The 24,025-nt window shown below is 24.8% G+C and overlaps 7 protein-coding genes across 7 annotated transcripts, besides 4 other annotated features; 6 read left to right on the forward strand and 1 right to left on the reverse strand.

Moving 5' to 3' along the window:
* Positions 1 to 421: 421 nt before the first annotated feature.
* Positions 422 to 2,375, reverse strand: EHI_010690 (Rab GTPase activating protein, putative; the record flags this gene model as incomplete). The annotated part of the gene is made up of 2 exons (XM_647969.1): positions 422 to 600; positions 680 to 2,375. 2 exons carry the CDS (start codon positions 2,373 to 2,375, stop codon positions 422 to 424), a joined length of 1,875 nt encoding a protein of 624 aa, XP_653061.1.
* Positions 2,376 to 2,647: 272 nt separating this feature from the next.
* On the forward strand, positions 2,648 to 3,623 carry EHI_010700 (A/G-specific adenine glycosylase, putative; the record flags this gene model as incomplete). Its single annotated transcript, XM_647968.1, has 2 exons — positions 2,648 to 2,971; positions 3,024 to 3,623. The coding sequence occupies 2 exons, from the start codon at positions 2,648 to 2,650 to the stop codon at positions 3,621 to 3,623; spliced, it is 924 nt and encodes a 307-aa protein (XP_653060.1).
* Positions 3,624 to 4,225: 602 nt separating this feature from the next.
* Positions 4,226 to 5,525, forward strand: EHI_010710 (uncharacterized protein; the record flags this gene model as incomplete). The annotated part of the gene is made up of 1 exon (XM_647967.2): positions 4,226 to 5,525. One exon carries the CDS (start codon positions 4,226 to 4,228, stop codon positions 5,495 to 5,497), a length of 1,272 nt encoding a protein of 423 aa, XP_653059.1. The 3' UTR covers positions 5,498 to 5,525.
* Positions 5,526 to 5,607: 82 nt separating this feature from the next.
* On the forward strand, positions 5,608 to 7,027 carry EHI_010720 (Ras GTPase-activating protein, putative; the record flags this gene model as incomplete). The annotated part of the gene is made up of 3 exons (XM_647966.2): positions 5,608 to 5,661; positions 5,706 to 5,865; positions 5,922 to 7,027. The coding sequence occupies 3 exons, from the start codon at positions 5,608 to 5,610 to the stop codon at positions 7,025 to 7,027; spliced, it is 1,320 nt and encodes a 439-aa protein (XP_653058.2).
* A 191-nt stretch (positions 7,028 to 7,218) lies between these two features.
* EHI_010730 (vacuolar sorting protein 26, putative) lies at positions 7,219 to 8,547 on the forward strand (the record flags this gene model as incomplete). Its single annotated transcript, XM_647965.1, has 3 exons — positions 7,219 to 7,221; positions 7,295 to 7,520; positions 7,580 to 8,547. The coding sequence occupies 3 exons, from the start codon at positions 7,219 to 7,221 to the stop codon at positions 8,545 to 8,547; spliced, it is 1,197 nt and encodes a 398-aa protein (XP_653057.1).
* A 121-nt stretch (positions 8,548 to 8,668) lies between these two features.
* EHI_010740 (uncharacterized protein) lies at positions 8,669 to 15,160 on the forward strand (the record flags this gene model as incomplete). Its single annotated transcript, XM_647963.2, has 2 exons — positions 8,669 to 9,651; positions 9,763 to 15,160. 2 exons carry the CDS (start codon positions 8,669 to 8,671, stop codon positions 15,158 to 15,160), a joined length of 6,381 nt encoding a protein of 2,126 aa, XP_653055.2.
* Positions 15,161 to 15,303: 143 nt separating this feature from the next.
* On the forward strand, positions 15,304 to 17,484 carry EHI_010750 (uncharacterized protein; the record flags this gene model as incomplete). The annotated part of the gene is made up of 1 exon (XM_644236.2): positions 15,304 to 17,484. The coding sequence occupies one exon, from the start codon at positions 15,304 to 15,306 to the stop codon at positions 17,482 to 17,484; it is 2,181 nt and encodes a 726-aa protein (XP_649328.2).
* A 320-nt stretch (positions 17,485 to 17,804) lies between these two features.
* Positions 17,805 to 21,135: a repeat region.
* Positions 21,081 to 21,707: a repeat region.
* Positions 21,708 to 21,721: 14 nt separating this feature from the next.
* Positions 21,722 to 22,068: a repeat region.
* A 1,667-nt stretch (positions 22,069 to 23,735) lies between these two features.
* Positions 23,736 to 24,025: part of a repeat region that runs on past the window's edge.

Below are 24,025 nucleotides of genomic sequence, written 5' to 3' on the forward strand. Positions count from 1 at the left end.
AACTCGTTTTAAACATTTCAAATAACAACATCACTAACAACCATTTCTAAATAATCTTCTTCTTCATAAATTTTGAATAAAGATATTTAAATTAACTTAACTTCTTTTATTAAAACAAAAACAATATCTATTTTAGGATTTTCTTAAAGAATTTTTATCTTTTCTTTTTAATTTAACATTAATTATAAATATTCAAAGACTAAAACTTTATTGAATTAAAATGATGTTTCAAACTAATTTATTTTTTTATTACAAACTCTATTTATTTAAATGAAAATGAATTTATTACATTAATACCATAAACATGAAGTTATAACCATATAAAGAAAATACAGCATATTAATTAAAAAAAAAGAAGAATATGAACCAATTAGAAAAAGATACTTCAAAACTACAAGTTAGAAAATGAAAATTTGATGAACTATTTCTTATGTAAAGTACCAGCAATATTGTACCATTTTTTAATTTCTTTTGGAGTGATTCTTGCTTTTTTGACAAAATTAATAAATTTATCTTGATCAAATTGACTACCCATAAGAGTCATAGGATCAGCCAAAGCTTTATCAATAAAAATATATTCATCCATTTTTAATATTTCAACTAATTAAGTGAGAATTAAAGAAATAAAAAGAAGATAAAATTAAAAGAGAAAAAGTGTAGATTAAAACAAAAAACAAACCTTTTGAATAATGAAGAATTGCACTAAAAATGGAGAATACAATTTCCCATCCTTCCATTAAAATTAAATCAAGAATTCGTACTTCAAATTCGGGATGGAAACACCTACAGAACCATAACATGAAGTATTCTAACATATAAGTTTTCCAATTATCAAAATCATATTCTTTTGATTTTAAATGATAAAATATTTTTGGATGATATTTTTTCATAACTTTCATTGCAACAAATGCACATTTATTAATTCCAGGAAATCCTGGTAAAAACATTTCTCTTAAATTGTATTTTGGATTATTCATTAAAGCACTAAATCCCCAATAAACTTCTTCTTCTTCTTGAAGTATTAATATTAAAAATCCACAAAGATCAGACATTCCTTGAACATAACCTAAGTCATCTTGCATAGACCATGCTCTTAATACTCTAAATAATGTTCTTTGACCATCATTAAATTTAGCCATAAAATGAATATTATTTTGATGAGCTCTCATAACATCTTTATGAATTTGTTCGTCATCTTTACCACGTTCTGGTAATTCAGTAATACGAGCAAAATAACCATTATATTCTTGAATAGATTGATTTATTTTTAATTCAATTTCCCAATATTTCTTTCTTTTATTGAGTGGAACAAATTTATATACTCTATGAAATAAAGCTCTTGGAACCTTTCCACTTTTATTCCATTCATCTAACATTATTTCCCATTTTTTTTCTCTTTCTTGTGAAGTTATTTTTTTAATTTCATCTTCTGTTTGAGTTTGATCTTTAACATATCCAAATTCATCAGTATTAGATTTAACTTCAATAACTTCTTTCTTTGCAATTGTGTTTTCTTCATTATATACTAATCTAACATCTTTTAATGAAGTAACATTAAGAAAAAAATTAACTAATGGTTCACATTCACTTTGAAGAGCATAAAATAATGGTTGTTTTTCATTAATATCTGCTGCTTCAGCTGCTGTAACACTTTTTCTAAAATAGTCGAAATAAGCACCGAAATTAGTTATTTTATTAAGGTTTTTTGATTTAGCCATATAATGTAAACAATTTGATTTATCTGAGTCAACAGTATCAATATTAGCTCCTGCTTTTATTAATAAATTTATCATTTCTAAATTCATATAAAAACATGCTACCATTAATGGTGTAATTCCTTTATTATTTTGTATATTAACATTTCCTCCATATTTAATAAGTTTTTCTAATAATTTTAAATTATTTCTTCTACATGCAATATAAATTGCACATTCTCCTAAATTATTTTGTGAATCAATTCCTGTTTTATTCATTTTTCTTGCTAAATATACACATGCATTAGTTCTTCCTGCAATAACTCCTCTAATTAATGCATTATTTCCATTAATATCTTGAGCACTTTTTGTAATTCCTGCAGCAAGAAGTTGTTTAACAAAATTTGATTTACCAGTTTCAGCAGCAATATGAAGAGCAGTAGAACCATCTATTTTAGATTTAAAATTTAATTTAGAGTCTTGTATTGAAATATATGGTGGTAATTGTCTTTCATTTATCGTTTCTTGTCTCCCTGCATTTAATGCAAATACAAATACAGGTGGCACTCTTTCATTTACTTTTTTTCCTTCTATTGTTCTACTAATAAGTTTGAGTTGAACTTGATCATCTTCAGTATCAGTTTCATATTGTTCATCATATGAGTATTCTTCAGAAGACATGAAGAACTTTTAGAATATTTGAACTAAAAATTATTTTTTACTTTTTTTTTTAATTTCCTTTTTTGGAGTTTTCTTTGTTATCTTTTTTTTTTTTTCTTTAATTCGTAATTTTTAAAATGAATTGGTAAGTATTAACTTAGTAATTATTTTCAAATTGATAGAAATAAATTATGTAAATTAAACTATTTTTGATAATTTTGGGGGAGAATATATTTTTTCTTATTTGAAAGTTCAAAAAAAAAAATATAAAAAAGATAGTTCAACGGAAGTCAATGAAAAGAAGATGGGAACAACTTATTGAAAATGAAGAAAAAAGACAAAACAAACTGAATAATACAAAAAAGAAAATTGAAGGAGTAAAATCAAATAAACAAAAAATTACAATAGAAATAGACCCATTAAAAATTAAACAAATGCATGAAAAAATACTTAAATTTTATGAAAAAGAAGGAAGAAAATTACCATGGAGAGAAACAACAGATAAATATAAAATACTTGTAAGTGAAGTAATGTTACAACAAACACAAGTAACGAGAGTAATAGAAAAATATAAATCATGGTTAATTCGTTTTCCAACTATTCAAGACTTAGCAAAAGTTTGATTCATCATTTTAAATTTAAAAAATTAAAAATATTTATTTATTTTAGGCAAATCTTGCTGATGTTCTTGAAGAATGGAATGGATTGGGTTTTAATTCAAGAGGAAAAAGGTTAAGAGATTTAGCTATCGAAGTATGTGAAAGATATAATGGAATAATACCTTCTAGTGTTGATAAATTATTAAATTTACCAGGAATTGGTCCTTATACTGCAAATGCAGTGTTAATTTTTTCTGAAAATCAAGATATTGCAACAGTAGACGCTAATATTAGAAGAATTCTTATTCACGAACTTTCTCTTGATGAAAAAACACCTGAAAATATATTATTCGCTTATGCAAATAAATGTCTCCCTTTGGGAAGAAGTCGAGATTGGCATAACGCTTTAATGGATTATGGTGCTCTTGTTGCAACTGGTAAAAAAACTGGAATTACAGCAAAATCAAAACAAAGTAAATTTGAAGGATCAAGAAGATCATATAGAGCAGAATTATTAAGAAGAATTAGAAAAAATAATGGTTCTTTATCAATAGAAAATTGTGAAGAAGTTATTAAAGGAACTAAATACACTTTAGAAGAAATCATTGAAGGATTAGAAAAAGATGGAATTGTTCATAAAGAAGGAGATTTTATAGTTTTGAATAAATAATTATATTATTATTAATTTTAGTATCATTTATTTTCAATATATTATAATTATTTTATTATAATATTTTTATTATAATTTATAATATTAATACAGATATTTAAGTTAATCAGTATCTTACTTTTATCAATTGCAGTTATCCCCTCGTTTTAATTAGTATTAAAACGAACCATTATTATACTGCAAAATTAATTTGCTTTATTTTTAAGGTTTATTTTACTATATTATTTACCTTCTATTTTAAAGCAATAAACAATTAATTTTAGTAATATTAAAAGTCAATTAGTATGACTTATATGGCTGAAAAGTTGGAAGAATAGTTTTTAATAATTCAAATTGTATTTTTTCTTCTTTAGAGCATTTCTCTAAGTCAATACTTATTGTCTTTTCATTTAGTATCTTTTCATTTTAAATTATTAAATAGTCATTAAAACAAACAATCCCCATTTTATTTCTTAATTCTTTGACATTTTTAATAGTTTCTTCCTTGCTCATTTATTTTTTATTAAGTTTTCTTTTTATTTTTTTTTTTTTGATAAAAAATATGAAAATTAATGAAAATTCTAATCATAATGAAAAGAAATAGAACTTAAAAAGTTTATTCCATGTTCTTTTTATATATTCTCTTCATTGCATTAATTAATGCTGCTGAGTTTGACATATGCAAGAACCCACAAATTATTAATGGTTCAACTAACATTTATATTGAAGACCTTAATGAAAGAACAACCTTAGATGGAAAAAAAGGTGTTTGGGTTCAAATTACTGCTGAAAAAGAAACAGTTGGATATACTTTCCACACTTTAGGTCATGGAGATGTTAGTATTGCTGAAACAACAGACTGTTCTTCATTGTCAGAAGTAAGTCAATTACCTTATGAATTTGTTGTTGAAACAGGAAAAACTCGAATTTTCTTTGTTTCTGTTCCTGAAACAACCACAGAAGAAATTACTGTTATTGCTGATAAAATGCTTGTTTCAGAAAATGAAATGAATGCAACTATTGTTAGAGGAGAATTTATTCCATTGACATTCCCTGTTCATACTTATACAACTGACAATACTGTTTATTATCAACTCATTGGAAGAGTCAACTGGAAGGTTGAGGTTTCTGTTGATGGAAAACTTGAACAAACCATTGATTTAAAACAAGATAGTACTGAACTTGTTACTATCAAGGCTGAAGCTGGAATTCATTCTGTTCAATTTAGTTATGCTAAAACTAATGCAGAATACCAAAAAATTGAAGTTGTGGAAACAGTACCTTCTGTAATTAATGCTGTTTTTAGACCAGAAGCTATTCTTGAGAATTCTATTTGTTTTGAAGGAAAGAAAGTGGTTGTTGGTTATACAGCTATTAATACAGGTAAAGTCGCTATTAATACTAAAGCTAATGGATTGTCTAATCAAAAATATATTCAAATTGGAGATACTTGTTCTCTTGTTGAAGAAGGCGTTGAATATACAGTTAATGGAGAGTATAAAATTATTCTTGCCTCTGATGTCATTCCTTCAGAAGAGTCATCATCCATTTTTACTATAACTTTTGTTGCTGATAATACTCCAATTGAACCATCAGAGCAATCTTCAGAACATTCTTCTTCTAGTCAACCTCAACCAATTGAACCATCAGAAGAATCATCAGAAAAACCAATTGAACCATCAGAAGGGTCATCAAGCCATTCTTCTTCTGTTGGACCAAGTTCAGGTAATTCATCAGATAGTGAAAGCAATGATGGTATTAATGATAAGACTCTCATTGCTATTATTTGTGTCAGTGTGATTGTTGGTATTCTTTTAATACTTGCAATCGTATTGTTAGCATTTATCATTTATAGAAAATGCACAAGCAAAAACGATTATGAAAGTTTGAATTAAGAAATCTAATTTTGAAGTCTTTTTTTATAAGTTGTATTATTATTTTTCTTGTTATTTATTTTTCCAAAAATGAAAAAAATATAGAGAAGATCTTAATAATTTAACAAAAAATGACTGATAATTTATCCCGTGACGATTTTAGAAGAATATCAACCTTATGGAGAGTTTGTCATTTATGTCATCTGGAGATAATGATACTTATATTTAGATTTGTCAAACATACGATTATTTTTTTGTTAAAACAGTTGTAAGAGAATATACTGACGATAGTCCTGAGTTTTGGGATAATTTTGTTAAACTTGTTTATGAACGAGGAATACTTTGTGAAATATTAGGAAATGAACTAAAAACAGAAGTAGAATATACATGTTTGTTATAATTTAACTTGTTCATTTAATAAAAAAGTAATATTGACAAGAAATAGTGTCTGAAACACAATTATTCAGATCAAATAAAGGAGTGACATATGTCACTGCTGCTATGTGTAGAAGATTAACAGAAGATTTATTGGTTGAATATATTAATCCTTTATTAGAAGAAATTAATAGTTATACTGAACCACTTGAAATTGATAATAGTAAAGTTGGAGATGAGAAGGCTAAAAAGAATATTGAAATTGTTGTGAATTATGTTAATAAATTATTTGATACTGTCACAACTTTATCAAAGAAGTTTTGTCCTGAACTAACATATATTTTTACCAAAGTTAGACTTGCTGTAAAAGAACGTTATGGAGATGAAGAGTCATTAAAAATTGTTGGAGCATTTGTATTTCTCCGATTAATTAATCCAGTGTTATTAACTCCATTAAAGTTTTCTTCAAAGCTCACTAAACCATCACCTAGTTCTCTTAGGTCATTAATTATTGTAACAAAAATTACGCAGTCATGTGTTAATCAATCATCTACACCATTCCAAGAAAAGTATATGTTACCAATCACAGATTATGCTCTTGGAAAATACTCTTTTGTAACAAATTTATTAGACTCAGTTTCAAAAAATGAAGTTAATCCACAGCACCCATTAACTACTCTTATTAAACCATCATTACTAAGAGAAACAGGAATGATTATTATCCAAAATTTTAACAAATTTGCTTCATCTAATTTAGAGAAGTTTAAAAGTTTTTGTGACTTCTTTAAAAGGAGAGGACATACACAACTCATAGAAGAATTTAGTTATTTAATTGATCCAACAGGAAAAATTGGACAAAGCCTTGGAATTCAAGAGAATAAGGTACTTGGTGTTGTTCTTGATCAGCCTGATGACAAGTGTATTAGAAATCTTATTCAGAGTTTTGATCAAATTATTGAAGGGTACCAACAAAGGATCTTAAAGTCCAGAGAAGAAATTATTGAATTACAAACCGATGTTAGAAAAAGAAAAGATGCTATATCCTCTAGAGCAAGTCAAATAGACACAATAAACAAAGAGCCAAGTGGAGATGATAAACTATCTGTTCCACCTCAAATGGAAAGAAAAAGAACAATTTTTAAAAGGGGAAATAGTTTAAATCGTGGACAGAATTAATTCATATAACACAATTTTTTTCATTAATAATAAATTTTTTTGTTATATAATTCAAAATAATAAAAAAGGATAATAAAAAATAATAAAAAATATAATAAAAGAAAAAGAAAATTCTGAGATGATAAAGAATAAAAAGAAAATTAAAAAAATGAAGACTTTTCAAAAAGAAACTGAAAAATATTAAAGAAAGAATGGTTTGTAGTTCTCCTTTTAAAATATAATACAATAAAGAAGGTTATTGAGAGAGTAAAACGAATAACAATATAGTCATTCTTATTTGGTGGTTCTGCATCTAAACAATCAACGGTTCAAATTTTATTTGATGATGATCATATAAAACCTAAAGTTAAAGTAGAAAGAAAAAATGGTACTATTGAATTAGTTCAATTTACACCACAAGAATCAATAAAAGGAAAAGTATTTATTCAAATGGGAAATATTAAGAAACCAATTATGCATAACGGTATCAAATTAGTTTTACAAGGAATCTTTGGTTTGTTTTAATTTTTATTGAAGATGAAATTAAAAAAAACAATGAAATTAATAATGTAGAATGCCAAAGTGGTATGAAACCACAAACAATCATTGATACTTCAGTTGATTTATGTGGTCCAAATTCATTAACAAACCAACAAGTTATGTATCCTTTTGAATTTGCACCATTAAATCAATATGAATCATATAATGGTAAATTCTTAAAATTAAAGTATGTGTTAAGTGTTCGTATTATGTCAAAATCACATATTAATCCACAAGAAAAAGAATTTGCATTAATTATTCCACATACTCCAAGTCTTATTCAACCAATTAATCAAGAACTTGGTATTGAAAAAATCATTCAATTAGACTTAAAATTATCAAAGAATTCTTATGCTTTAAATGATGTAGTTATGGGTAGTTTATTTATTCGTTTATTACATGTTAAAATTTGTAGAGTTGAAATGAATGTTATTCGTGTTGAATCTATTGGAAGACCTTTAATGGAAAAAAGTAGAACTAACTTTAAGAATATTCAATTAGTTGATGGTCAATTAGTAAAAGGAGATATTGTTCCACTTAGATTCTTCTTAAAAAATTTACAACTAACTCCAACACTAACAAATATTGCTGATATTTTTAGTGTTAATTATTATCTTTCATTTGACTTCATTGATGAAGAAGGAATGAAATATAATTGTGCTACTGAAATTAATTTATATCGTGGTGAAAAAGATCAAAAAGATGTTAGAATGATTCCACCTGTAAACATTGTTGATTTAGAACATCTTGCTAGTGTTTCTCATTTATATATTGGAGAATCTGACCATCCTACAGAAGAACAAGAAAACGTTGGAGGTTCTGACAATCCTACAGAAGAACAAGTTAATTCTCAACCAAATGAAGTACCAAAACAAGAAAGTGATGAAGATAAACTTCCATCATTTGGTGATGATTTTAAAGAAGAAGTTGATGAAGAAACAAAACAAGATGATACACCAAAGAAGTCAACTAGTAATAATGTTGAAGATTTCATTTTCTAATTTAAGTTGAATTTGACAATGTTAATTGGTTAATTCATTATTTAAAAAATTATAAAAATAATAAAATAGAAAGATAGTTTAAGTAATTTTAAGGAAAAAGAAAAACTATAAAACTCAATTAATGAAAGAAGTTAAAGAGAGAAATGAAGAAAGCAATGAAACGTCATTGTGGAAAAAGTCAAGTATAATGTCTATCAATGAATGTTCAATACCAAGTGAAGGTTCTTTTAAAAAATGCTTAGATAATATTAATGATTATTTAATGAAACGAATAAATATTCATTTGATTGGGCATTTTATTGTTTGTGAAATTGATAAGACAGAAAGAACTAATATTAATGAATGTTTGTTATACCTCAAAAATATTGGACATCTTTCTTATATTAAATTATCTCCCAAAGTAAAACAACTTTGTTATTGTCAATATCCTGAAATTGTTTCTTCAATAATTTCAATGTTCCCAGATTATATAGTATTAAATGATATAAATGAAGCTTGTTATAATGAAGTAAATGATGGTGAAACGTATTTAGAATATATAAAAAGAGTTTATTGTTCAATATGTAATAAGGATAGTTTACTTGGAGCTCAATTAAAATATATGAAATACTCCCATGAAAATTGTGAACATCTTCTTCATATTATTCAAGCAGCAAAAAATTTAAGTAATATTGAATTATTACAAGAAATGATGAAAGATGAAGAGTATAGAGATGATTCTTTACAACTTATTTCTAATAATTTTTCTAATGAATTTATTTTGAGTATGTTAGTAGATATAACAAAGTATTATCTTAATTTATCATTGAAACAACAATTGAATAAAGAAGTAATATTTTTTATTCATTGTTGTTTGTCTCATTTATTAAATAGAAATCCTCCATGTTTAGTTGAGTTATCTTTATTTTTATATCAATGTGATCAAATTGATATTCATTTAAGAAATGATATTGTTTCTCTTTCATTATTTAATTCTTCATCTGATGAAGTGATTGAACAGATTAAACATATTATTGATATTTCAGAGTCGGTTAAATTTGATTTACAAGTTACTCTTATTGATAAATTATTACGTATGAATAGTTTTAAACCAACAGACTCTGAGTATGTTATTAGTATTTTAAAATCTAATTTATCCAAAAGAGGTTTTTGTATTAAATTTATTCCAATTATATTTCAGTTTAAATGTAAGACTGGAATGAATTCATTATTTAGACCACAATTTGATGAATTAGTTCAAATAATTAATGATGTAATAGATCAAACACAGGACAATGCTGTTATTACTTGTTTATTTATCTTATTTGATTGTATTATTCAATATACAGAATTATTTGATGCTGATCAAGTAAAACCAACATTTTCTAAATTGATAAAGTATATGAAACAACACTTTTGTTTAGCATTCATTAAGATGATGATTAATGAATATATAAATATATCAATATTTACATGTTCTTTTAATACTTATCTTCAAGACATGGTTGATTCTATTAAATCGGATTTATCAATTAATTTTATTAAGTTTGACTATAAATATAAACAAAAAGAACCATTTAATAATGAAATTGACTTTGAAGAAATTAATGATTCAATTAAAAAAGATGGATATAAATGGTTTGCAATTCAAAAAGTAATGAATAAAAAACAAATAAGTAGAAATAGTGATTATAGAATTTGTTTTGATTCTATTTTAAAGAAATATATTCCAATACAATGTATTCCAAACTTTATTCATAGATACAATAAATATTTTAGTTTTAATAATTTAGAAATTACTGTTCAAATAACACAGGAAGAATTAAAAGAAAGACAGGAATATTCACTTGATAGTTTATGTCAAATATTACTTCATTTTAATCTTATTTATGCTAATTCATCAAAAAGAAATCAAAACAATTTTATTGAAAAAGAAGAAATTATGAAGATACTTGATATTACTTTTGATTTAATAAATTATGTAGCTAGTAATAATACTCATATAATCACTAGAATATTTAATAATTCTATTGATAAAGAAACAGATAATACTTTACAAAAAATTAATTGTATTATTGATTTAATGACTGAAACTATTGGAGGATTTCCAGAAGATATGTTTATTAAAGAATTTATGAAAAAGAAAACAATTAGAAATGGATTGTTATATTTATTATTCTTTCTTCAACAAAAAGAAACTCCACTTAGAAAACGAGATAGAGAATGGTATTATAAACATCAAAGAAAAATTATTTCTTTATTGTGGAATAAAATACCACCACTCAAAAGTAATAAAGATAAATTAATATATCATTATATTCTTAAATCAATTCCTTCTTTTATTGAACATTTCAATTGTGACAATACTTTTAAACAAACTATTATTAATTTTCTTCTTCCTGAAGTAGTATCATTTAAAATAATTTCACAGTTATTTAATCAAGGAATATTTGTTGATTTAAATGAAATTGATTCTTTCTTGGGTCATCCATTAATCAATCATACACCAAAAGAAATAAAAGATATTTTAATTCAAGAATTCGAAAAAAGTTGTTCAATTAAACGTAAATTACTTCCTGTAGTGGGATATATTTATGATGATATAGATTTAACACGATTTAATGAGAATAAACATTTTACAGCAAAAGCTTCTTTTGTTAAGGTATTTAAAGGTAGTAGTCTTATTATTAAAGGATGTGAAGAGACTTTAATTTCTCTTATTGATAGAGTTTCTCTTATTGATATTCAATTATATCGACCAATGATTGAATTATGTAATAAAGATATATTAAAAGAAATCCTTTTATCAAAAAATACTTTGGGGATTAGTTTAACTAGTGCATTAATGTTATGTCAAATAGCTGATTTCATTCAATTTCCATTACAAATACATAGTATTGGAATACTTAATTTCCATCAAGATGAAAATGAAAAATATGATATTTATCTTGATAATCTTGATTTGGTTTCAATGTTGATTCAGTGTTTAGTTAAAAGATTAGATGCTACAGAATATAATGAAGAAATGAATGTAGTTCGATTAATCATGAAATTTATTAATAATAATACAGTATTATTATTCCGTAAATACCAACAAAGAATTCTTCAAATTATACTTCGTAATTCATTAAACAAACAAGATGTTTTAATGCTTTCTACTATTTACAAAGAAGGATATATTGATATCAATACTGAGGAAGGAAGTATTATTAAAATGTTATTTCATAGAAGTAATATTTCTGAACTTGACATATCTGATATTATACATTTTGGATTATATCAGAATAAAGAAAACATTTGTTTATTTGAAGAACCTAGAAAACAATGTAATGAACCTATGAATAAAAATAACGATATATTTAACCAATATATTTACTTAACATTGAAAGGAAAATCAATGGAAATAAAGAATGATACTGATGATATTTTATTTTATCAATTATGTCAAGAAAGTTTTATAACTAAAAGAACAAAAGGGATGTTGGAAGGGAATTGGGATATTAAATGGAAGGAAGATTGTTTAAATAAAATTAGAAAGGTTATTAAAATTATTAGTGACCAAGTTAAAGACACACCACAAGAACATGATAAAATTTCAAACAAAGAAGAAAAAATGGAAGAAGAAAATAGTGAAATAAAAGAGTTAAAAGAACTTGTACATATTCTTAAGATTAATGAAGAAATTGAAGATATTGTAAAAAGATTTATCAAATATAGTGAGAAAAATAAGATTGATAAAATGAAAGAAATGAAATCATTAATGATTATGTATCAAGAAATTCTAACAGAACAAGAGATGAAAGATGGATGTAATACAATTATTAGTTTCATGAATAAATTTAAAGGAATGAATATAAAAATCGACTATCAAGAAGATAAAAAGGAAGAAGAAACAGAAGAAGAAAATGTTCATGTTATTGATATTCCTGGGTTAGGTGTAGTTCCTATTCCTCAAGGATTTGATACTGAAACATTAATGCAATTACCTGAAGAATATAGAATAGAAGCAGTAATGAATTATTATCAAGAACATAATATTCCAAGAATACGAAGAAGTGAAGAGAGAAGAGGTATTCAATTATCACATAATATAAGAAAATTCCCGTGTGAAGAATTTAAACAAAGAAGGATAAATAAATTGGAAATGAATTCAAATACACTCAAAAAAACATGGATAAGTTCTAGTTCAAAGACTGTACCTGAATTTAACATCAAAAAAGCATTGAGTATATATTTTGTTTGTACAGAAGATGAACGTAAAATTATATTACAGAAGATAAATTCATTATTCTGTAATTCACAAATTAACTTCAATGTTGTATATAATAATTTTATGAAATATATTGTCAATGATTTATTTATTGAAATTCTTCAAAGTAAAGTTGATGAGAAAATGATTAGATATTGGCAATTAGTCAATGATGTTAATCAACAAAAAGATTCAGAAATATCTTCAGAAATTAATGAAATGATAATTGATAATTTATGTATGATGGTTGAAGCTAACATGAAAAATTCAATAATTCTCAATGCAGTTGTATATTTACCTCAAATATTAGAAATAGAGGAAATTAAAATTAATAAAGAAAGTTACATATTAAAATTATTATCTATCTTTGGAAGGTATTATCGAAATAGATCACATTCTAACCAACTTCATTTTGAATCAAAAACACAACGTCTTATTGATAAATGTTTAAAGAAAAATATACAAGTTTTACATGAAAAAGAATTAAATCAAGACTATTTACTAGACTTGTATTATATGTTATTAACACTAGTTCCTTCTACATTAAATGAACAAGAAGAAATAGAACGAAGTACATCACCATTTCTTGTTAGATTAGTAAACCAAAGAATACCATTAAGAAATTTAGAATTTGGAATTTTACCACCACAAGAATATATTCTTGGTGATGGAGAATATTTGCAATTACCACGAACTTTTGGAGAATTAGGTGTCAATGAAATACGCCAAAGAATTGATCCACAATATCATATTGTAAGAGAATATAATGACGGAAGTAATGATGATAATGATGAAATGCAATTTAATGTAGAAAGTGATCATCAAAACAATTCCGAAGTGTCTCAACATGATACTATAACAACACAACCACTAAATCAAATAAAGGAATTACAAACACTTTTAGAAAATATTTCAAAAAAGAATATTTCTCCATCACTTGTTCAAGAAAAGGTAAATCAATTAACCCAAGATATTTTGATGGAAGAAGAAGAGCCTCAACAAATAGAAAAAAAAGAAGAAAAAGAAATGGAAGAAGAATATGTAATCATTGAAAATTATTCAAATCTTTTGAATTATGTTAAAAAATATCATAACGAATTAGTGTGTCGAGTTGTGTTATTATTACTTAGTTATGTTATAAAAGAAGAGTATAATGAAATAGTTAAAGATATTGTAATAGAAATGAAATGGTTTATTGAAAAAGAATTAAGATTAAATAGATTTGCATTAAGTAGCTCTTTAAGATTTCTTAGTAAACATAGAGAATTTCTTCCATTTGAAATGAAGTATCAAGACTTAATAAAAGAAATTGGAAAACATAAGATTTATAACCATTTTATGAAAATTATTATTGATAGAAATAATGTATTTAACTCTTTATTTAAACAAATAAAACATTCAGAAAAATGGGATAGATTATTTAAAATAGAATTTAAACATGAACAAGGAAATGATAATGGAGGATTATTGAAAGAATGTTATAGTCTTCTTGTTAAAGAATTAAGTAATGGAATAGAAGATTTATTTATTATAGAAAATAATTATATTGTTCCAAATTATCAATGTTTTAAGAAAAATCAATTTATATTTATTGGAAAATGTCTTGCAAAAATGATTTATGATGGATTTACAAGTGATTTTCATTTAGCATTATTTGTATTAAGATTATTGTTAAGTAAAAGAAATGAATTAAAAGATGTCAAAATGTTTGATAAAGAAATGAGTCAACAAATAGATAATTTGTTTTTAGAAGATGTTACTGAATGGGGGTTAACATTTACAGAAACAGAAAGAATTAATAATAAAATTCATGAAGTTGAACTAAAAACAAATGGAGCAAATATTCTTGTTACTCAAGAAAATAAAAAAGAATATATTGATTTACTTCTTCAATATAAATTTAATACAAGAATAGAAAAACAAATAAAATGGATTAAAAAAGGGTTTTATTCTCTTATTGATGAATCAACTATTCAACTATTTGATGAAAAAGAATTGGATAGAATTATTTGTGGAAATAATTTTGATATTGAAGACCTTAAAAGAAATGTTGTACTTGATGGATATACAAAGGAATCACTTCAAATTATATGGTTATGGGAAATTATTAATGAAATGGAAAATTCTTTAAAAGGAAAATTTATTCAATTTGTTACTGGTTCTTCTAGAGCACCTATCGGTGGATTTGTTCAATTAAAAAGTAGTCATGGAACTCCATTACCATTTACTATTGCCTCTATTCATTATGATAATCCTGATTCTATGATGCCAACAGCACATACATGTGCTAATAGGTTAGAAATTCCATTTTATTCAAACAAAGACATATTAAAATCAAAATTAACAATAGCAATACAAGAGTGTTGTAACTATGAATTTGATTAATTAACACGCAATTAAATACAATTAAATAAGTATTTTACAATTTAAAAGAATATTTAGTTTTAAAAAATAGAAATTTCAAAGAAAAGTTTTATGTCTAAAAAAAATAAAAAAGAGATAAAAATATTAGATCTTACAGAAATTGCATGAGTGAACCTCCTAAACCATTGTCAGTAAAAGTTGTATTAATGATAGACAGTCATACACTAAGGTTTGATAAACAAGTAACTAAAAATACTAAAATTGGAGATATTTTAGCACAAATTAAAGGAGGATTAACAAATGAACAGAAGAAATATGAATTTAGTTGTTTTAATGATGGAATTAGATTAGTAGAAAATAATGTAATTGATTTTTATGGAATTGATGATGGAGATGAAATAGAAATTAAAGCATTAAATAAACCAATGGCTATGGCAAGATTATCAAGAGTAGCTCCACATGAAAAAGATTATCATCAAATATATTTAAATAGTGAAAAAGTAGGCTTTTTATTAAAAAAGAAAGTATCTAAAGTGAGTGGATGGAAAAGAAGATGGGTTGTTTTATGTAGAGGATTCTTATTTTATTATAATAATCCTAAAGATGAAATTCCAATTGGAAAAATGCAAATAAAAGATACATATATTCAATTTTTAGGAAGTGATGGAGAAAAACAATTTGTTTTTCAATATGAAAATAAACCAGACTGTTATCATTTTAGTTGTGAAAGTGAAGAAGAATATATTAGTTGGAGAAAAGTTCTTATAGAACATCAAACATGTTTAATTAGTACAGTAGCAATGAAAATGATTCAAGAATCTACTGATTTTAGTATTGTTACAATTAATAAAACAAAAAAAGCATGGTTAATGATGAATTCAGGGACTATTTTTTGTTTCGATTCACCTGCAGAGTCTGAAAGTTTATTTGAATTTTATATTCATGAATCAAAAGTTTTAACAGTTGCCGCAGAAAAAGAATTTACATTTGTTCATTTAAATAATAGAAAATCTATTAGATTTAATACTTCATCAGAATATGAAAAATGGAAGTCAATGCTTACTGATACTGTTAAAATGATGGGAAGAGATATTTATGTAGACTCATTTATTACTGATGAATATAAAGATAAAAAGAATATTGTTAAAGAAGGATTTCTCTTTAAAGAAAAATTAAAGAAAATGCAAACAAAAAAGAAAAGATGGTGTATATTAACAAAAAATAAATTATTTTATTTTAATTGTAAACCAGAAAATGATAAAAATATACCTTTTGGTTGTTTTGATCTGTTACTTGCTAGAGTTCAATTAACACATACAAATAAAGGTGAAAATATCCTTGAAATTAAAACAAGTGAAGGTGAGTATCAATTCACTTCAAATGATAGTAAAGAATTATCAATTTGGGCTGATTTAATTCAAAGAGAATGTACAGGTGCACCAACTAATGTCCAACATCTTCAACATGTTACATTTGATTTAGAATGGGATACTTCTGGTTCTGATCCAAATGAAATATTCTGTTTGAAAGAAGTACTTGGAACAGGAAGTTTTGGAACAGTTTATCATGCAGTTCATAGACAATCAAACTTTGAAATGGCTATTAAAATTTTGACTGTTACTAAACAACAAACTGATGCATTAAAAAGTGAAATTGATATATTAAAGAAATGTAGATCACCTAATGTTGTAAGTTATTATGGAACTATTAAAATAGATGAAAATACTTTATGGATTCTTATGGATATGTGTGGTGTTGGAAGTGTTAAAGATCTTATGAAGAAAACAATGGAAAATTTAAATGAACAACAACTCCGTTATGTATTAAACGAAACACTAAAAGGATTAGTTTATCTTCATAGTATTAAAATTATCCATCATGACATTAAAGCTGGAAATATTTTACTTACAAATGAAGGTAAAGTGAAATTAGCTGATTTTGGCGTATCTCAACAATATAAAGAGAATGAAAATAAAAAAGCAGAAGACTTTATTGGAAGTCCTTTATTTATGTCACCTGAAGTTATCAAAAAATCATTCTATAATAATAAAACAGATATTTGGTCATTAGGAATTACTGTTATTGAAATGGCAGAAGGAAATCCACCAAACAGACATGTCACTAGTTTTGACCAATTACTTAGTGTTATTGAAAATAAACCTCCTTCATTTAAAAATCCAAAATTGTGGACAACTCAATTGGTTGATTTTGTCGCACAATGTCTTGTTATTGATTATAATCAAAGACCAGATGCTGTAACATTATTATGGCATCCTTTTATTGTAGCACAATCCCCTCCACCTGCACAACCATTATTAAACTTAATTAAACAGGTTGCTAATTAATGGATATCCCAAATATCAGAACCTCTTTGTTCTTTATATTCTAATATTCATTTCTTTCATATTTTATCATTGATATTGTGTTTGATTATTAGCGTTTTGAACTTTTATTTAAACTAAACAGAAACAACATTGAACCAAAAAAATTAATTATTTGGTTCACTTGCCATAGACAAATTCAATAAATCAGTATTACTTAATTTCATTGTTCTAATCCCATTCATAAAGAAATCATTAGTTTGTTTATTGACTTGGATTATATAAATACTTACATATAAGGACAAAATAATCTACAACAAAAATTTTTACAAAAAGAAATAATTAAGCAAATAATTAAGTATTAATAGAAATAGCTTCTATTCTTCCTGGATCATGGGAGACTAATCACATCTCTTCTTCATCTTCAAGCAGCTCTACAGAGTATGTTTGGTTATGACTGAAGCAGTATTCCATGACATCCATCATGTTTTTTATTACAAGGTTTTTAATTTCTTTCTCGATGTTAATCTCAATTTTTAATTCTTTAATTAATTTATTACTTTCTTTATTTATTAATCCATTTATTGAAATTACTACTGGAATTATTCTGACATCTTTTAATTTTTCTATTTTCATTAGTCTATTCTTTAATTCCTTATACTTATTTCTTTTCTTCAAATACACTCAATTAATATTGTGATCAGCCACAATAGTCATATCAAATAATAAACTGGTTTTATTCTTTTTATTTAATACGTATTTGTCTGTTATTTTGTGATATTGTCATTCACTTTTATGCATTATTTGTTTGTTCCATATCATAGTAATGTCTTTATATTGGAACATTGTTTCATATTTTATTTTTATATTGTTTATTTCCTGTATATTTTCTTATTAATCAATATGATTATGCCAATATTGTCATGTTTTTCCATTTGTGATTTATTATGATAAATACAAGATAGTAGGATGTGTTCTACTGTAGCTATCTTGTCTTTACAAAGTGTTTAGTATTTCAATCTTTCATTTTTCATTATTTTTGATTTTCTATACCCACAAAATATTGCTCCATCTTGCATTTTAGTTAATTGGAGAAATGCATTCTTTTTAATATTGGTGTACTTCCATGCTTTGACTGTAGTAGTTTTATCTACTCATTTTGACTCGAACCATCTTCTAAAATGTCCACTTATTTGATGACACTTCCATATTTTGATGTATTTGTCGGTCAATAATTTTTTTATTTCTATGATTACTTCTTTTTCTTTTTTCTTTTCTATCATTTCATTTATTATTTCTTCTATTTTTGTTTCATTTATTTTATGAATTAATGTTTTTTAATTCTATTCCATATTCCCTTCTTACTGTACCATCTATCTAATATGTTATTTCCAATTTCACTTTCTCTGGTACAGTAGTACATCACTGTTCTTATTAATTCAATAACATATTCGTCATTTATGTTTATTAATCCTTCACCCATTTCTTCTATAATAACATACAACCGATCTTTGGAGTTTCACCAATGTATTTTGCCTTTCTTAAATATTTTCTTATCTCCTTTTCAATTTTATCTAGGTCAGTGATTTTCCAATTTACAACTGATGCTGAATATCTGAAGATAGGGATTACTTCCGTGTTTATTCTAGTAATATATCTTCTATTACTACTTTCATCAGTGTTTATTTCTTCCATCTTCTGATTCATTTTTTCTTTGATGGTTTTACAATTGAAGGTGTCATCAATTTCGTCGGACTGCCATATTCCTAAGTATTTATACAAGTCCTCACCTTCAATGACTGGGATGTTTTGCATTCCATTTGGTATTTCTTTAATGTTTTTTAATACCAATCCTGACTTTTTCTCATTCATTTCCATCCCTATTCCACTTATTATTTCTTTAATTTCATTGTGGATTATTCCTATTTCTTCACTATTTTCTGTCATTATTCTCATTTAATCCATATATAATGTGTGATTTGATTTTGGGAATTTCTCTTCGATGATTTGAGAAATTACATTCATCTGAATGATGAAGAGTAGATTTGATAATGAATCACCTTGTAAAATTCCTCTATTTAATTTAATACTACCTAGATATTCATTAAATTTATAGCCTATGAATATCTTCCATCTAGTCATCATACTTTCAATAATGTCAATGATGACACACTCATAATTAAAATATTTTAATGATTCAATTACCCATTCGTGGTTGACTGTGTCATATGCTTTCTTAATGTCATAATATGACTCCACATATTTTGGGTATTTTTCTTCTTTCTGCTGATTTAACATATAACTATTAATTATTCCTTCTTTAGCAGCTAAAGATTGTAACTTACACCCCAATTGGTTGCTACTAATTTTAAATGATTCACAATTCATGTTAAGTCTTCTGTGAATCTTTTCTTTTAATATTGTTGTAAATACTTTCATAATTACATTTGTACAACTGATATGACGATAATTAGTGACGTCGTTCCTATCACCTCCTTTGTGGATTAATAAAGTTCTTCCACTTACCATGTCTAATGGGATGTTTTGATTGAAGTTTAACCATTCATTGAAGATACTGAGAATGATTTCTCTTGATGATGACATCCTTTTCCAATAATACCCATATATAGTGTCTATTCATGGTGCTTTCCAGTTACTTATTTTCATTATACTTATATTTAATTCATTTAATGTTATTATGACATTATCATAATTGATATATCTTTCATTCCACGAGGTGATTTGTTTTATTTTCCAATTTTCTTTATTTAATATCACCTGTGTTTCGTATAACGATTTCCAATATTCTAAAGTAATATCGTTATTTGGGTATATTTCATTTTTTGGGTCTTTCTTCCTTATTCTAATTTTCTTGTTAGAATCAAACATGATTTTATTTGTATTGATTCTGATTATTTCATTTTTATTAAATTTAATTCTTTCTTTGATCATTGTCATCATATATTTTAGGTACTTTATTCTTTCTAGTGTTTTGACTTTTATTCCTTCTTCATCATAATCTTTTAATTTCATGATGCACTTTATTCTGTACAATTTCCTTCCCTTGACCAAATCTTCTAGTCTATTAATTTTCTTTAGGATTTCTTTTATTTCATCAAATTTATCTCCTATTATTTTATTTTGGAGATAAAAGTATATAACCATTGAAATCTTCATATCATCTTGCAGTTCCTGCATTCTGCTTCCTGACCATACTCATCTATTATTAATTTCCATTATTAATCGGTCAGCTTCTTTTCTTTTCCAGTAGTAATTAATGTTTGAACATTTTTCGATTTTCATTTCTTTTACTTTATTGATGAGAGTGTTAAGATATTCTTCATCAATTTCTGTAGAGTTATTCTTTATTATGATGTTTTTTATTATTGAATTACACTCTACTCTTCCTTCTATTATATCATTTACTTTCATTTTAATGTACTGTTTAGTGTTTTCTTTTATGTGATATTTTAATATATTTAATATATTCTTTTTCATTATTTACATTGATGTTTATTGCTTTTATTATACTTTCAATTTATTCATTTCTTAATTTCTTATATAATTTCTTATTTAACCAATTAATTCAAAACAATACAACACTTCAATTAATTTTCTATTTCGTTGTTTTGTTGTATTTCTTCTTGTATTTTTATTATAATTTCTTTGTTATTTATTATTCTTGAAATTTTACATCTATCATTCATTTCTTTGTTTGGGTTTTGTTTTTAATTTCTTCAATTATTTTAATGTCTTTTTCTTCAATGTCTGTTGTTTTTTCTTTAAACTCTTCTTTAGTGTTTTCAATTATCCTCTTCTTTTTGATTGAGTATATTTCTTGAAGAATGTCGTACCATCTTTTTCTTTTATCTCCTTACTTCTTGAGTATTTCTGATTATTATCCTTCATTTCATTCACTTGTTATTCTTTTTATTATTCTTTGTATATCATTTATTGTTATCCATTTATATTTGTTATTTGTATAATCTTTATTATTATTGTATTTACCTTGTTTCTTACTTGTTTTTCTTTGTGTCTTTCGACTTCTAATCATTTTTCCTTGGTATATCATTTACCTTTATTATTGTTATAACTGTTATGTCATTTATTGCTATTGACATTCATTCTTTTATTGAATGACATTGGATTTCTATGTCTTGTTTGATTTTCTTTACAATACCCTATTGTTATTACACAGTAACCATGGCATTAAAATTTGTTGTATTTCTTGCATTGGAAAAAGACCTGTATAATGAATATGAAATAAATACAAAGAATTCCAATAGAAAATAAGAAATAATAGAGAAATAATATATGTAGAAATAATACCTGTTATATTATCAATAAATTAATTAATACATAAAGAGTAAGTAAGAAGGTTAAAATCACTGAAATTAAAATTAGACTTCCCCAAAATCCTACGAACAATAATTATCAAAAATATGAAAGACTTAATGTTTTACACATTCAATTCTTGCAGCACATTAGAAGAAGAACAATCTAATGCGAGCATGCTAGAAATTAACTCTATTACATCAATAGAGCATATTGAAGAAACTGAAATAAACACGTCTCAATATTCATAAAATCCAATAATGGATATATCTATCATTTCTTTATTTTATTCTTATTCTTATTTCTATTATCTTATTCATTTGATTCATAATGAATTAATTCAATGAAATGATACAAATAAATTGTTTATTTATTTTATTTCTCTTTTATTCTTATTTCTTTTCTTATTTATTAAAAACACCCTCATTGGGTGTGAAAATTTCATTAAATGAAATAAATAAATCAACATTGAATTATGTCAATTTTTAATTCACCATTTATTCATTGGCAAATGAATGAAATGGCTGTTTATATTCTTCATTGATTTGTTTTTATTCTTTTTTAGCTCATTTTCAATTAATTCCAGATTGAATTATTTCATTTCAATTACTATGATTCGTTTTGTTGTGAAATTATATGGAAGTTCTTTTCCACAAAGTGCATTTTCAATTCCTTTATATTCAAATGCATATTGATAACAATGTGATTTTGTTTTATTATTTTCTTTACCAATAACAATGTCATATCCAAATCCAAAGAAACTATTATCTGTTTGACTATTTAAATAAAATGCATATTCTGGTTGTTTAATATCAAATATCTTCATTCCTTCAATTCTTCCTTTTGATTCTAATGAAAATACAAATGATTTTGAATCATATATCCATTGACCAACTTTATCAATTTTAGAATTAACATATCCTCCAAATTTATTTCCTTCTTCATCTTCAATAATAATTATTATATGTTCTTTATTCATTATTCTTTGATCAAATACTGATGTATCTTCTTTCCAATTATCTTTATCTGAATCAAATATTATATTGTTTATTCTTCTTTCTGTCCATTCTTCTATTTGGTGAATTTCTTCTTCTCTCTTCTTTCTTTCTAAATAATCACTGTAATATGTTTGCCATTCTTCTTTCTTCTTATTAAATTCTGATGTGATTGTATCTCTTTCTTCTGGTGTTTTTATTATTTTGTTTTTCATATTCATTTCTTCAATTGAAATAATTTTATCTATTAGTTCATTCCGTGTTTTATTTAGTGTTTCTTCATCATTATTACATTCTTCTATGATTCTTGATATTTGTTTCTTCATTATTTCTATTTGGTTGATTGTTTCTTGACTTTTTTCTATCACTATTTTTCTTCTTCTTTCTGTTTCATCAATCCTATCAAATATTCCTTCTCCTCTTTTAATTGCTTCTGAGTATGTTTCATTATCTTTTATTTCAAATATTTCATTTTTAATACTTCCTATATAATATTGATAATTCTTAGTAGTATCATCAATTGATTGTTGAATGTTTGGAAGTGTTTCTACTACTTCTTTAATTATTTGATTATTCTTGTTTATTAACTCTTCCATTTTAATTTAATTTGATGTTTATAAGTTCAAAATATGGATGTTTAAATAGTTAATACAAGTTATTAACATCAAGTCAGGTATTATTTTTTTCACTTTTTATTTTAAATAAATGATATTTTTATCATTTTTAGAATAACAATAAATATATAATAATATTAATAATATAATAATATTGTTATTTTCTATAATTAGTTTATTTTTAGTATTTTTTCATTTTTTTTAAAATAACAAAAAAATTGAAAAGAAGAAGATTCAATTCTGTTTTATTGTTATTATTTCATCGTTTGTGATTTGAATTTTCATGTTTTATCAACACCATTTCTTTATGTTAATTAAGAAATGGATATTTCATGTCTGAAACACACATAAACACTAATACAATTCATGTTTTGACTCTCCCAGTTATTATCTGGTTATGACGGTGTATTTGAATTAGAAATGTATTAGGTAAAGTTGCAAAGGGTGTAGCAAGATATTATGATAGAATATTACATGGTGTAATATAAGGAAGTACTAAAGTGTGGGTAAGACTAAAAGAAAATTAAACATAATAATATAATGGGAATGAAATAGTCTTTTCTCTCATTCATAAAATTAAGAAAAAATGAAAAAGAAAATGTTTAAAATTAAGATAGAAAA

This window comes from Entamoeba histolytica, genomic scaffold (assembly GCF_000208925.1).
Source record: "Entamoeba histolytica HM-1:IMSS scf_1104750516399 genomic scaffold, whole genome shotgun sequence".
Classification (NCBI taxonomy): domain Eukaryota; phylum Evosea; order Mastigamoebida; family Endamoebidae; genus Entamoeba; species Entamoeba histolytica.